This window comes from Camelus ferus, chromosome 3, assembly GCF_009834535.1.
Source record: "Camelus ferus isolate YT-003-E chromosome 3, BCGSAC_Cfer_1.0, whole genome shotgun sequence".
In the NCBI taxonomy this organism is placed as follows: domain Eukaryota; kingdom Metazoa; phylum Chordata; class Mammalia; order Artiodactyla; family Camelidae; genus Camelus; species Camelus ferus.
This window is the reverse complement of record NC_045698.1, coordinates 93,082,573-93,098,028: the sequence shown is the minus strand read 5'-3', so window position 1 is coordinate 93,098,028 and position 15,456 is coordinate 93,082,573. Positions and strand designations below refer to the sequence as shown.

Sequence of the window (15,456 nt, the reverse complement as noted above, 5' to 3'; positions counted from 1 at the left end):
CTTTATTAATAAAAGTGTAAATAAAGAGGGCATTTGTTTGGTCTTGCTTTTTGGCACCTTGAAAACGGCTATGTGGGTGTGTATGAGAGAGAGTGAAAAAGAGACATTTTTAGTTTTTTATTACTGCATAACAAATTACCACAAATTTAGTGGTTTAAAACATTTACGTATTTCACAGGTCTGTAGGTTAGAAGACCAAGCACTGGGTGCTTGGGCTCTCTCTTAAGGTTCTCACGATGCTGAAATTAGGATGTCAGTTGAACTGTGTTCTTATCTGAAGCTTGGAGTCCTCTTCCACAAGACTGGGGGCTCACATGGTTAAGCAGAATTCAGTTACCTTTGGTTATAAGACAGTGGTTTCTATCTTCTTGCTGGTCATCAGCTAGGGGCCACTTTTAGCAAATAGAGACCACCTGCATTGCTTGCCATGTGGTCTCCTCCATCTTCAAAGCTAGAATAGAAAAACTTCACTGTCAAATCCCTCCCACACTTCAAATCTCCAGAAGAGCCCCAACCTCTTTAAACTTAAAAAATACATATATTTTAAAAGTTAAGATATAATTGACATATAGCAAATTATTTTCAGGTGTACAACATAATAACTTGATCTTTGTGAATGCTGTGAAATGATCATCACAATAAATCTGGTTAACAGCCATCACTATATAGAGATGATTTTTTTTCTTGTGGTAGGGACTTTGAAGATCTCTCCTTGCAACTTTCAAGTATACAACAGTATCATTTATTATGGTCACGATGCTGTACATTACATGCCCATAACTTATTTATTTTATAACTGTACCAACCTTTTTAAGGGCTGACCTGATGATGTTAGGTCCACTGAAGATATCTCCCATTCTTAACTTCAGCTTTCCACATAATACAACCTAATCACAGGAATGATACCCCATCATATTCACAGGTCCTTCTCGCACAAGGGCAAGGGATCATATAAAGGCATGGGTCATTGGGGATGGTTTTAGGATTCTGCCATATATATTTAAAAAATTAACTTGATTGTGGAAATTTTAAATGTTTACGAAGTAGAATAAGAATTCCGCATTATCCAGCTTCATCAAATATCAGTATTTTTTCTATTCAATATTACATATTTTTAGGCAGAATTCCTTTGTATGGATATTTGGAAGTGACAGTTCTAAACAGCAGATTTACTTGAAGTATTTTGTGTAAACAGTCACCCAAAATCTGGACTCAGTATTTGTCATACTGTCTTCATGAGGTTCATAAGGTCCTGCAGCTATTTCAAAGTGAACTTTGTTAAATTTGTCCAGAGATTTTGGCACATAAAGGTTGTTGGATACATCCAGTCGGATGCCAGGAGCAGTACTGGTATTCTGAAATGTACACAGGGCCCTCTGAGTATGAGGGAATATTTTCCTGCCATTTACATATTTCGTGTCTGCCTGTAGCATGCAGCATGTCAGAATATTGTGCAAAATGCCTTGAGTTCACGGTATCTTACCAGTAAGAGAACTGACACAATCCTATATGGGGACAAAGGAACAAAGTGGACAAAGAAGAGATGACTTAATGTGTGTTTACTATAGAAAAAAAGGCCTGTTTAAGTTTGAATCTCCCAACAAGCAGAAGCTGGAATTGAGAGGCTTATTCACTAAATTGAGTGATGGTTTCTGTGCTCACAGAGGGAAAGCTCGAGGGGAACTTGGGAGGACTTTGTACCCTGGCTACCCTGGAAGTTTTGCAATAACGGCACCATTCAGTCTATCTGGGCTTGTGGTGGGTGTAGGGAAATGAAACAGATGAATGACCTCTTAGTTTTCTTAACACAGAGTTTGTGTATTTCAGAGTGGTCACCAGGGCCAGATAAATGTTAAGGGAAACCAGACTCAGAACACAGGCCCTTTTCTCTTCAGAGAGCAGACTCAACTGTCCCTGGGCGGTAACAGCAATGTTCTGAGGGACTCATGGAGACCAGAGTGGTGAAGCCCTGGGTAAAATAAATGCCTTCATGCCATACTGATTTTCCTGCCAACCAATGAAATGGAACATTTATGATCTGAAACCTATAGACATTTATCAAGAAAATATTTACAGAACACAGACCAAATCATTGTTGCTAGGGCCATAAGGGAATTTTCTGGAAATATCTAAATTTGCATTTTCATATACTGGGGGTTTTAAGTTATAAAATTTAAAAAGTAATAGAAGCTTATTGTAGGAAATTTGTAAGCTGTTTGCATCCCTGTTTCCTAGCCCGCCTCCTTGCTTTTCCTCCGTAATACCCTTATCATTCAATATAGTATATATTTTACACTATAGTTTCCCTCACAGGAAAATAAATTCCACACAAAGGTCGGGGGTTCGTTTTGTTCACTGCTGTATATTGTAATGGAGGGGTGCTAAATATTTGTTGAAGTAATAAATGATTATGGGGAAAGATAAAAAATAAAATATTTACCTAAAATTCCACCACTCACGCTTAACATTTATGTTTCCTTTGCTGTTGCGAGGGGGAGGACAGTTACTTCTCCTTCGGGATCAGTCTACTATACACAGTTGGATATTTCTTCTAAAAATGTTTTAAAACACTGTTATCACCTGGGAGGAGGGTATGGTTCAGTGGCAGAACGCACGCCTATCATGAGGTCCTGGGTGCAATTCCCAATACCTTCATTAAAAAAATAAATCTAATTACTTCCCGCCCCCCGCCACCCCGTTATTAGCTGTATAGTAGCCAATTACGTGCGAAGGAGGGTGGGCTCTGGTCGTCTTCACACCTCACACAGTACATCCTTAGCTCCGAGCTGAGTTTGGCCTGGTGGGGTTGGGGGTGGGGGTTATTCCCCTCTGCCGCAACTCCAGCTACCCGTCTTCCTCATTTCCGCTTCCACCCAGCTCCCGGTTCCCGGCTGCGACGCCCTCACGCTGGGACGTAGACGCCTAGGGCCGTGATGTCCTTACGCAGTGTCTGACGTCATGACGTAGAGCCTAGCAACCGCGCAGGCTCCCAGCCGAGACGTTTATGGCCGCTGCCGCCCTGAGGAGGATGAGGGGGTTTGTGGAAGAGAAGCTGCCGCCCAGGCGGGCCATTCAGGTCGCCGGGGGGCTGGCGCAGCCGCTGTTCCTGGCGCTCCTGCTTGCCTCCGCCGCCACGTCCAGTGGTAAAGCGGGAGCGGCGGCGGGGCGGGCGCGGGAAGACGGGGAGGGCCCGGGCGCCGGCCGCCGGCCGCGAAATAGGCCCGGCCAGGGAACGGGCGCTTCCGAGTGTCCCGAGCAGGTGGTGATGTCTAGAGGGGCAAGGTCTCTACGGGTCCCGAGGAGGGAGTAGGGTTTGTGAAGGGGGCTATGGAGGTGGGGTCTCTGAGGGGCCTGAAAAGTGAGGTTGAGAGCTGCGGGGGCCCAGGGAGCGGAGTGTGTAGATGGGCGGGGAGGGAGGAGTGGTGGTGGTGGTGTCTAGCGAGTCTTGGAGAATGGTTGCCACGGAGAATGGAGGTGATGCGGTCTCCGAAATTCCTTGGAGGTGTCGACTGAAAAAACAAACCGCACAACTGTAACAGCTGTGAGTTGAGTTTATTCAGTGTCTTCCTGAGGACTGTCTCTGGGGAGACAGCGTCTGACATAGTTCTGAGAAATTGTTGTAAGAAGTAAGGGAGGAGTCTGGATATGTATGACTTTTTTGCTGGAAATAGTCGAACATCAAAAAGTGACTAATCACAAAGAACAGACATCTCAAGTTCATGATTTAAGTACTTTTCTATGTAGTGGAAGATGCAAGAATCTTGGGTCATTGAAACGATTCCTTAGACATTCATCTTAACTGTCTAGGGTTCGAATATCCAGAACACAGAATACTTCATCCTGTTTTTTTCCATCCTGAATTCCCCTCAGGCACACTGTCAGTGGGCAGCGGCAGTGACTAATGGCTTGATCCTTGTAGAACTGACATGTCAGGCAACAACTTTTTTTCTTTACAGAGGTGGTATTTAGGAGGGACTAAAAGAGGGGGCACAGCGGACAGGTGCTGAGGAGATGGCTGAGGTTAGGAGGTGTGGTGTCTGGAGAGAGTCCCAAAGTCAGGAGCGGGCTCCAGAGGTCTGTCTGGGCCATGGGAAGGTGGGGGCTCTCCAGGATGGGTGAGATCAGTGGTAAAAACCAAGAAGGGTAGGGGGCAGTGACAGGACTGAGCTGATGGAATATTTTGGAGAAGTATAGTGGAGGGGAAAGAGCGATCTTTGAGTACTGGGGCATCTCTGAGGACTGGGAGGTTCTGGTGCTTGGTAAAGAGAGAATACTGGGGCGTTGTGCTTCTGAGGGCTTGGGAGAAGACGAGGAGTTCTGGGACAAGGGAGATTCTTGGTAAACATGGTCCCCTTTTTAACCCTGGGTTAACTGGACAACCCTGCTTCATTTTAATGGATCTATAGGATTTTAAGTATTTATTTTAAAAATTTTATGGAGATACAATTGACGTATTAGTTTCAAGTGTACAGCATAATGATCCGATTTTTGTATACACTGAGATCACCACAATAAGTCTAGTTACCATCCATCACTATACATAATTAACAAAAAAATTTTTTTCTTATAATGTGAACTTTTAAGGTTTACTCTCTTAGGACATTGATGAACTCATCTGCAAAACAGAAACAGACTCGCAGACATAGTAAACTTACGGTTACCGGGGTAAAGGGGGTGGGAAGGGATAAATTTAGGAGTTTGAGATTTCCAGATATTAACCGTTATATTTATAAATAGATAAAAATTGAATTTCTTCTATATAGCACATGGAACTATATTCAATATCTTGTAATAACCTTTAATGAAAAAGAATATGAAAATGAACATATGTATATTTATGCATGACTGGGACATTATGCTGTACACCAGAAATTGGCATGTTATAACTGTACTTCAATTAAAAAAATTTTACTCTCTTAGCAACTTTCAAGTATGTGATACAGTATTATTACTATAGTCACCATCATGTACTTTACATCTTCATAACATATATTTTATAACTGAAGTTTGTACCTTTTGATTCCCTTCATCCCCCCCACCCCACACATACATGTACACATACACACAGACCCACAATTCTGTATGAATCTTTTTGATTTTTTTAATAGATTCCACATGCAAGTGAAATTATATGGTATTTGTGGTTCTCTATCTGACTTATTTCACTTAACATAATGCCCTCACTTAGCATAAGGTCCATCCATGTTTTTGCAAATGGCAGGATTCCAATTCCATTCTTTTTTGTGGCTGAATGATATTCCATTGTGTATATATTCCACAATTTTTTATCCATTCATTAATCCATGGGCACTTAGGTTGTTTCCATGTCTTGGCTATTGTAAATAATGCTGCATGATTAAGTATTCCTTTCCTTAGAAACATTACACTGTGAACGAAGATTTAAAGGCTTTCTTGAGAAATGAGGAAATCTGTAAACCAGAGCCTGATACTTAGGGGGAACAAATCCGCTGATAAGAAATTATAATGATTAAGCAATATCTTGTTTAGTAGTCCCTTTTTTACTTCAGGCCAAAACACGGTCCTGCTTTTTCTCCCTAAATCTGTTTGAGTTCAGATGAAAAGCAGTGTGAACAGAGTAGTGTAGACTTACTTGGCAGCAGGGGCTGTCTAGCCATACATGCCTCTACTACAGTGCTGTGGTGACTTACTTGGGTTTCCCCAGCAGCACTGAGGGCGGAGAACTGGACTACCCTCCCAGAGGTGTTTCTGAGTCTGTGGAGAACAGTGGTCCATTTTCCCAAGGCCCTTTTATTGCTAGTAAAATATAATGAGGATTTCTCTGGTTGATAGAGATACTCCTGTTCCTAAGGTACTAAAGTAGCATGGTTATTTTGGTCATTTAATCATCTAAAGAAACACTGACATTTAAACATTTATATTTCCTGCTGGAATGCTTGGCGTATGTATAGTTGGTAAGTGTGGTTTCAGAGAAAAACTTTTACCCCTAAGAGATGATTGAAAATCTTGTAATCAGTGGGTAAGCGAGAGGGAGTGTAGACTGTTAAGGTGTCCTCTTGTGTCTGTTTTTATTTGTTAGGGGGCCATAAGTATTGCTCCAACTATCCTGGGACATTTTAGGGAATCTTTTTTTTAATTAAGTTTTTGTATGCATCAGCTTTTTTTTTTTTTGTATGCATCAGTTTTAAATTCAGATTGTTCTCTACTGAAGGTAAATGAAAACTAACATATCTGTTTTTAATAGGGAATTAGCTCCATTGCAGTACAGTGTAGCATTTGCAAAACTTTGGGTAATAAACGTCTTTTTAGTAAGCATGCCTTATGGTAGAATGATTTCAAAGTACTTACTCTTGTAATAAGAAAATTAAAGACTAGCTAGAATGTATTGATTTCCATACTTCAACCAAGTGTAGAAAGTTAGAAAGTTACCATATCAGATTTTTAAAAACTTGTCCTTATTAGGGTTCTTAAAATTTCATTGCTTGGGTATATTCTTGGCAATCTGTAAGACTGCATAAATTTTATGTTTTTGTTTTGATAAAGTTAAAAAAATTAATGTAAGCTTTATTTTGAATCACAGGATGCTTTATGATCACAGGATCACTTTATGACCAAGTCTTGCCGTGTTACTTCAAAAGTGCCTACTTACTACATTTGTCATTGTATTGCTCCCAGCTGTGGCCTAAATTTATTTAATGTGTAATGTATTTAATTTTTAAGGCATGTTTTGCAGTCCCCAATATGTGAATGAATTCTCAGGGTCTTGTGCATTCTTGTTTGAGAAATATTGATATAGTTTATTTTAAGGCAGTTTTTTTTTTGAAAGAACCAGTAGAATAGAATTAAATTTAAAATTTTTTATTTTTAAAATGTTAAGTTTTAACTAGAGAGGTAGTATAAAATAGGAAAGAATAGGAATGGAACATACATTTAGAAGTCTAAAGTTTACATATATATAAGCTCAAACAATGAAATCCATAAAGTCAAAGATACCACTTTGTTCAGAATACTCTTGATATCTGAATGGATCAAATTCTGTGATTTGAAGGAGTGGAGGTCCAGGAGGTTGATCTAATTTGCATTAAACATTTCAGATGAATTCTTAGTTTGTTTTCTTGTATGTAACTTCTAAGCTTTTACTCCCTTTTAAATTAAATTAAATTAAATTAAATTTTTTTGTAATGGAGGTACTGGGAATTGAACCCAGGACTTTGCACATGGCTAAGCATATGCTCTACCATTAAGGTATACTGCTCCCCCCCCCCCCCCCCAGTTTTCACCCCTTGAACAATATTAATTCTGCTCCTACTTAATGGTAGGTATTGGAGTTACAACAAATAGGGTGACATTGGAGGTAGCCTTAGAAGAGTAAGTAGGGTTTTACCTGGCTGAGAACTATGGGAAAGGCTTTTCAGAGGGTGTTGTAGGTGCAAAAATGCTACTTGGGAAGCAGTGTAGGATTTGTGATGAAAGTTGGGTCAAGAGGATATTTAGTAAATTTTTTTTTTGGATATTTAGTAAATATTAACTGAATGCCTGCTGTCTGTTAAGTTGGCAGTGGGGATTAGTTAGTAAGATTAGTGAGAGGTAATAGCATTGAGATAATGGGGACCAGATCATATAGGCTCTCATAGGCTTTGTAAAGTCTTTGAATTTCACTTTTGAGAGAAATAGAGAACTACTAGATGGTTTTAAGCAGAGTAGAGCATCTTAAGTTTTTACAGGATGACTCTGGCTGTTTTGTTGACCTTGGACACTAAGGGGTTAGGGTAGAAGCAAGCAGATTATTGAGAAGGCTACTGTAGTAATCCAGGTGAGATGAAGGTGGTTTGGACTAGGCAGCAGTGGTGGAGAGTGAAAACTCTTCAAATTCTGCATGTATCTTGAAGGTAGAGTAACATTGGATGTGGGGTGTTAAAATGATGATGTGAAGGATTTTGGCTTGAGTGACAGAAAAATAAAGTTGCCATTAACCGAAAAGGAGATTGTAAATAGAACATTTTTGTTTTGTTTTGTTTTGTTTCTTTTTTCTTTTTGGAGTGGGGAGTAAAAATGCATTTCTTTAAACTTTTAATTCTGAAATAATTGTAGATTCATTTGCAGTTGTAAGGAATAATACAGAGATTGTGTGCTCTTTACCCAGTTTTTCCCATTGGTAACATCCTGCAAAACTATAGAGTAATACCACAACTGAGATACTGACTTTGATAGTCAAGATACAGAGCATTTCCGTCACCATAAGGACCTTTCCTGTTGCTTTTTTACAGTCACCCACACTTCCCTTTTATCCCTACTTCCTCCTGAAATCCCTGCAACCACTTGTCTTTTTTATTTCTGTAATTTCATCAGTTTGTGAATATGATATCAATGGAATCATATGGTGTGCAACTTTTTGGGATTAGCTTTTTTTACCTAGCATAATTCTTGGGAGATTCATCCAAGTTGTTTCGTGTGTCAGTATCTTGCTCCTTTTTAATGCTGAGTGATATTCTTATGGTATGGATGTACTACACTTTGTTTAACCATTCATTCATTGAAGGATATCTGGTATATTTCCAGTTTTTGGCTGTTATGAATAAGACCGTTCTAAACATTTATGTACAGATTTTTCTGTGAACATAAGTTTTCATTTCTCTGGGATAAATGCCCAGGACTGTAATTGCTGGGTCATATGGGAGTTGCACATTTAATTTTTAAGAAACTGCCAAACTGTTTTCTGGAATGGTTGACTTATTTTACATCACCACCAGCAACATATGAGTGATCTTGTTTCTCTGCGTCCCTGCCAATATTTGGTGTTTTCATTATTTTTATTTTAGCCATTCTGATAGGTGTGCAGTGATATCTCATTGAGGTTTTAAGTTGCTTTTCCCTAATGGTTAACATCTTTACATGTGCTTATTTACCATCTGTATATACTTTGTGGTGAAATGTCTCTGTGTTTTGCCTATGTTCTAATTAGATTGTTTGCTTTTTCACTTTTGAGTTTTCAGTGTTCTTTATGTATTCTAGATACTAGTCTTTTGTTAGGTATGGGGCTTACAGATATTTCTCCCACTTTGTAGTTTGTCTTTTCATCCTCACAGGAAGGTCTTTAATTGAACAGAGTTATAAAATTTTGATGGAATCCAATTTATGAATTTTTCTTTTGTGTATTGTGTTTTTGATGTCAGGTCTAAGAATTTGTTGCCTAGCCCTAGATTCTGAAGATTTTGTCTTGTGCCTTTTTCTAAAATCTTTATTGTTTTACATTTTACATTTAAATTTGTGATCCATTTTTAGTTAATTTTTGTAAAAGGTGTGAGACTTAGGTTGAGGTTCATTTAGCTTGTTAATATGGTGGATTGCATTGATTTTTGAATATTGAGCAAGTCTTGCATCCCTGGAATAAACCTCACTGATCATAGAATTCATTCTATTTACTTATTGCTGATTTCTCTTTGCTAATATTTTGTTAAGAATTTTTTGCATCTGGGTTCATGAAAGATATCAGTCTGTAGTTTCCTTTTCCTGTATTATCTTTGGCTTTGGTATGAGGATAATAATATTAGCTTTATAAAATGAATCGTAAAGTGTTCCCTGCCTTCAGTTTTGTGTAAGAGATTGTGTAGAATTGGTGTTAATTCTTCATTAAACTTTTGGTAGAATTCTTCAGGGAAACCATCTGGGCCTGGAGATTTATTTTTTGGGAATTTTAAAATTAAGATTCAATTTTCTGAATAGTTACGGGGCTATTCAAATTATGTATTTCATATGGGGTAAGTTGCAGCAGTTTGTTCACTTTTAGTTGGCTTTTTATGAGTTGCTGTGGTGGAGGAGGTGAGGGTTGCTGCACATTACCACCAGGAGAAGATAGAAATCTAGTGTTTCCACTTGATTTGTGTTGACTCTCGAAGGGTGGTGGTGGTGGTTCTGTTAGTTCTGGGCAGGGGTAGGAGTTTTGGCTCCCCTCATGGTCTTCACTGACACAATGGTGGGAGCGGCCTCATTACTGCTGGGCCATGACTAAAGTCTTGACTCTCCACTAGGGCTTCTCTGACACCATCCTATTGTGGAGAGGAAGTACCTCGTTATAGCTTGTTGAGGGTGGAAATCTGCACTCCCCCCCCAGCCTTTGCTCGTGTAGGTGTGATTGGAACTATAGTTTTTTCTGTTTGCTCGGAGTAGAGCATTTGCTGTCTAAAAGTTTTCTTTCTAGCTAGGATGCCTCTCTCCTCATCTTCTGGCAAGAGAGAGCAGGCTTTTTTGCTGGCTCTTGTTGTCCATACCCCTGGGTGTTTCCAGGTTGCTGCTGGCTTCTTCAGCTCCACGACTGGAATACATGAAGTAAATAGAAAATCCAGAAAAGTCACCACTGGGTTGTTTTTTAGGTCCTGAGGTCTCTAACCACTCTGCCTTATCCTCTCCACCTTTCAGAAAGCCTTCTTACGTTATTTTATAAGTCATAGGTAGGGTTTTTAGTTGTTTTTAGTGGGAAGAATAGGGAAAAATAGATCTATTCTACCTTCCTGGAAGCCAAAATAAGAATTAATTTTGAACATGTTGATTTGAATGACAGACATTAAGGAGGATATCAGGTAGACAGTTGGATTTATGAGTCTAGATTTCTGGTTGTTCATGGAAGTTCTCTTTTGATGGCTTCATTTTTCTCAGAGGATTTAGGAAGTGGTGATAGCATTGAAAATGAGGACAACAGGTGTTGGAAGTTTGAGTACAGAGGAAAATGTGAATGGTCTCCTAAGGGAATAGGAGGGTGAAGGGACTAGGAAAATACAGTATAATTGTTGACAGCATTACATGCACATCTGAATTTTGGGTGTTGAATTTAAAATTGAATAAAAAATGAAAAAAAAAAAGAAATAAAAAATGAATTATCTACCAGATACCAGTGGCCTTTCCAGACAGTAACAACTTAAGCAGCATTAGAGACCTACTGCGTTACATAACCTGCCATCGTAAGAAAAAGAAGAGAGAATAGAGAGGGGTCTGACTTTAGGTCACAGTGGGAAAGTCCACACAGAGCTTGTACCCCCTTATTTTCATTTCACGGAGGTTGGACCTCAGCAATCCTTGCCTGGACTCCACCTCATCCCCAGAACAGAAAAAGAGGTGGCTGATCCTAGCTTAGTGAAAAATTTAGGTGTATATGCTTCTAGCTTGGTGGAGAAAAATTTAGAGGTTTCAGTTTAATGTACTTTATTCACTTATTTTAGCTGGATCACAAACTGATTGGCTGAACCAGACTGTACTCAAGCAAGATGTTTCTGCTACAAGTATGAATACTTTAACACATGAGAACCAAACCAAACCTTCTATTTCCCAAATCAGCACCACTCTCCCTCCCACAACTAGTACAGAAAAAAGTGGAGTGGCATCTGTGTCCCCTCATCCCTCGCCTACTACTTCTCTGTCCCAAGAGGAAGCTGATAACAATGAAGATCCTAACATAGAGGAGGAGGATCTCCTCACACTGAATAGTTCTCCGTCCACCGCCAAAGAAACTCTGGACAATGGAGATTATGGAGAACCAGACTATGACTGGACCACCAGCCCCAGGGACGATGAGTCAAATGAAGCCTTGGAAGAAAACAGGGGCTACATGGAAATTGAACAGTCAGTGAGATCTTTTAAGAACCCACCCTCAAATATAGAAGAGGAAGATAGCCATTTCTTTTTCCATCTTATTATTTTTGCTTTTTGCATTGCAGTTGTTTATATTACATATCACAACAAAAGGAAGGTAAGTTTGGGATTTTCAGCCCCTCTAGTTGCCCTCTGTTATTTCAGTCATATTTCTTATTAATGCTTTTGATGATTCAGAGTTTTTTGTTTAGTCAGGTTTTAAGTAATGGTAAAATATTCAGATGTCTGATCAGTTTATAAATCTGTGGTGTATTTTAAAAAATGACAGAATGCTTTACTACATGTGCTTCTAAAAAAAGAAGCCAAATTATTTTTATTGAGCAAAACCAAAGCCCAGTGATTTTTTTAAAAAAAGGTTTTATATCTTAATTAGCATTGCTAGTTCAGTGGCAATACTTGTGGAGAAAGATTGTTAATTTAGTACTTTTAATTTTTTTAAGCGTGGAACTTAATGATATTTTAATAACTTTTCCCCCTGTTGTACGAGTGTTATATGTCTATTTTAGGGAATTCAGAAAACACAGGGAAATACAGAAAAGAAAACTTAAGCTACTACCAAAGCTGAGCATTATTAACATTTTGGTGTATTTCTGGTCTGTAAATGTGTGTATAATTCAGACATATGTGGGTGTTAATTTCTAAATGAATTTAATTTCATATAGTTTTGTACCTGTACAAATCATGAGCATTTTTCATATCATTAATATTCTTTAAAAACATGATTTAATAGCTTCATAATTTATTTAGCTATTTTCCTGTTGAGTATTTAGATCGTTTCCAGTTTTGGTTCAGAAATAATATTGTGATGAACAATTCTGTGCTGGAATTGGTTTGTCTTTTTTTTTTTTTTTTTTTTTTTTTAAGGAAAACACAATGTCCTTTTTAATACTTAGTGGCCAGGAAATCTCATTTCTTGACTTTATTATAACTTGCTTTGTGATTCCTGGCAAGTCACCTTCCCCTTTGGGACCTTGATTTTCTCACCTGAGAAATGATAGAAGTGGATCAGATACTTTCAGAATGCCTTCCAGTTTTGGGAATCAGTGATTCTAATATCTTGTTTGTGGTTTTGAGTTAGACAACAAGCAAACAAACAGATTCTTTTGGTTATTTGTGGTTTAGTGGCTTATCACTAGCTCTATAAATATTTGTAGGTGAACAAAAATTTGAATGCCACTGATATTCTATCCCAGTGTTTAGTGTTGGGCCATCTCTATTTTAAAGACTTAAGGGACTTGTTAAACAGGTAGGTTTCTGGGCTCCACTGCACTCTATTAACTCATCTCTGAAGATTGGGGCCAGGAATCAGTCCTTAACAAGTACCCCTATGTACATGAAATTTTGAGAAGCACCATCTTACCTTGTTTACAAGATGGAAAACAAAATAGCCCTTTTATTGTTGATATTTTACTTTTGTATTTGGTAACCTAGGAAAGAGATACTTCACTTGTTATGAAAACGTTTAGTGTATCCTCTATTTTCTCTTTTGCAAATCTAATTTATTTTGTTTTATTCCAGATTTTCCTTCTGGTTCAAAGCAGAAAATGGCGTGATGGTTTTTGTTCCAAAACAGTGGAATATCATCGTCTAGACCAGAATGTTAATGAAGCAATGCCTTCTCTGAAGATTACCAATGATTATATATTTTAAAGCACTGTGATTTGAATTTGCTTATTATGTAATTTTATTTGCTTGACTTTTTATATGATATTGTGCAGATGTTTGCCATTGGCAGTTAGTACTTAAATGAGAGGTGAGCCTCTCTTTATTTTGCCTCGGTGCTTTGGAAATTAAGTATCACAAACAAGGAGTATATAATTTTTTATCTACATTTTTAGAGGTGAATTCAATCAGGTGGCCAAAATGTGGAGCTAAGCATTACCTGTTAGTTTTTATTGTTTTAGATTTCTTTATTATACTTCTTCTGGAAGTGTTAGTAATACTACTTTTAAGAGATCCCAAACTTGTAATAAATTCTAACATATCTGATACTGCTGACTCAGCTTCTCTTTCCACCATCCAAATCCTATTTCTTAAGCACACATTTCTTTGTGCTCCCAAACGGTAGTCTATAAGGATGTATGTAATAGTACCTTGCGTATACGTTTTTTTTCTTCCAGGAAAATTGCTTTGAATATTTTTGGATAATTTATACATAATTTATTATTGCTCATTCTGACCACAATTTTAGGTAACATTTTAATAAATATGTCTAGAAATTCTGGCAATAGAGACTTTGCAATTTACAGCGGACATAGATAAAATGTTATAGAGATAGCATTTTTTGTTTGAATTACTGAATTAAATTTAGAGGTAGAAATTGTGGTAAAATATTAAATATGTGTACAATTGCTTTTAGTTAGCAATTGATTGTAGCACGGTTTCCTCCAAGCTTTCAAGTAAGGGGCAGAGTTTAAAATTATATCTGTTCACTTGTTTATTATTTTATAGGAAGTTTGAATAAATCTTAGGGGCCATTATCACTTAAGTAATATTACATCTAGGTCTTTCAAATTAAAATTATATCTGAATGAGGTTGTTTGTATACATAAAGGATATATGTGTACACTGACTCTCCCCTTGTAGTTTTTAAATTGTTTTTTAATAGCAACTGGAAATTATTTACTGTTACTTCATTTTACCCTTTCTATCATAAGCAGTTGATTAGTATGTAAATATGTGATTTGAACCATGGTTGACTTACAGGAATCACTACAACATTTTAGAAAACATAACGCCTAATATGTTAAATACCACTCATGAAGCCTGAGTGAACCAGTGGGCATGTGCTTTGTATAGAGATGGAAGAGGCAGGGCAGTTCATCATTTCTCTTGGGTGGGCAATTTACTGTTATAAGGAAGGGAAGCACAATGGAAATACACCTGAACTGTTTTATTGCAGTAATTTTTTTCATATCTGAAATTGTATTATTTAATATTTTGAATAAGATTTTAAAAAATAAATGGCAAAGGTATAAATCCATGTTTTATAAATGTGTTTCATTTTAATGGCATGTGGTCCTTCATGTGGGTGGTGACAGATGGGTAGTGCTTTGAGAAGAAGCTAAGCTGATTAGCTTGCTTTTTTTTTTTTTTTTTTAATTGAGTTATAGTCAGTTTACAATGTTGTGTCAAGTTTCTGGTGTACAACACATTTTTTTAGTCATACATGATTATACATATATTCATTGTCACATTCTTTTTCATTGTGAGCTACTACAAGATCTTGAATATATTTCCCTGTCCTATGCAATATAAACTTGTTTTATCTATTCTATATATACCTGTCAGTATCTACAAATCTCAAACTCCCTGTCTGTCCCTTCCCACCACCCCCCCCACCGGCAACCACAAGTTTGTATTCTATATCTGTGAGTCTCTTTCTGTTTTATATTTAAGTTCATTTGTCTTTTTTTTTTTTTTTTTTTTTTTTTAGATTCCACATATGAGCGATACCATATGGTATTTTTCTTTCTCTTTCTGGCTTATTTCACTTAGAATGACATTCTCCAGGGACATCCATGTTGCTGCAAATGACATCATGTCTTTTTTATGGCTGAATAGTATTCCATTATATAAATATAGTACAACTTCTTTATCTAGTCATCTGTTGATGGACATTTAGGTTGTTTCCATGTCTTGGGTATTGTAAATAGTGCTGTGATTAGCTTGCTTTTGTTCCTTTTTAGCAATAGAACTCTGCTTCTATGAATTCCTTGTACATTTCTCAGTCCTACTTTAGGTCCAGTTTACTGCTGGGTACTAAAATTTGTTGAAAACTATAGCAAAGTAAGATTGCAAAGAAAAGTAAAGTAGCTACATCAACGTGTGCTT

The 15,456-nt window shown here is 37.6% G+C and overlaps 1 protein-coding gene and 1 long non-coding RNA gene across 2 annotated transcripts; one reads left to right on the top strand and one right to left on the bottom strand.

Annotated features, from left to right (window-relative positions):
- Positions 1-102: 102 nt before the first annotated feature.
- LOC116662704 lies at positions 103-2,903 on the bottom strand. Its single transcript, XR_004318711.1, has 2 exons — positions 2,725-2,903; positions 103-451 (listed from the first exon to the last, which is right to left on the bottom strand). It is a non-coding gene; the product is annotated as an uncharacterized LOC116662704 (long non-coding RNA).
- A 57-nt stretch (positions 2,904-2,960) lies between these two features.
- C3H5orf15 (chromosome 3 C5orf15 homolog) lies at positions 2,961-14,605 on the top strand. Its single transcript, XM_032476738.1, has 3 exons — positions 2,961-3,143; positions 11,193-11,719; positions 13,141-14,605. Exons 1-3 carry the CDS (start codon positions 3,005-3,007, stop codon positions 13,270-13,272), a joined length of 798 nt encoding a protein of 265 aa, XP_032332629.1. The 5' UTR covers positions 2,961-3,004; the 3' UTR covers positions 13,273-14,605.
- The last annotated feature ends 851 nt before the right edge of the window (positions 14,606-15,456 follow it).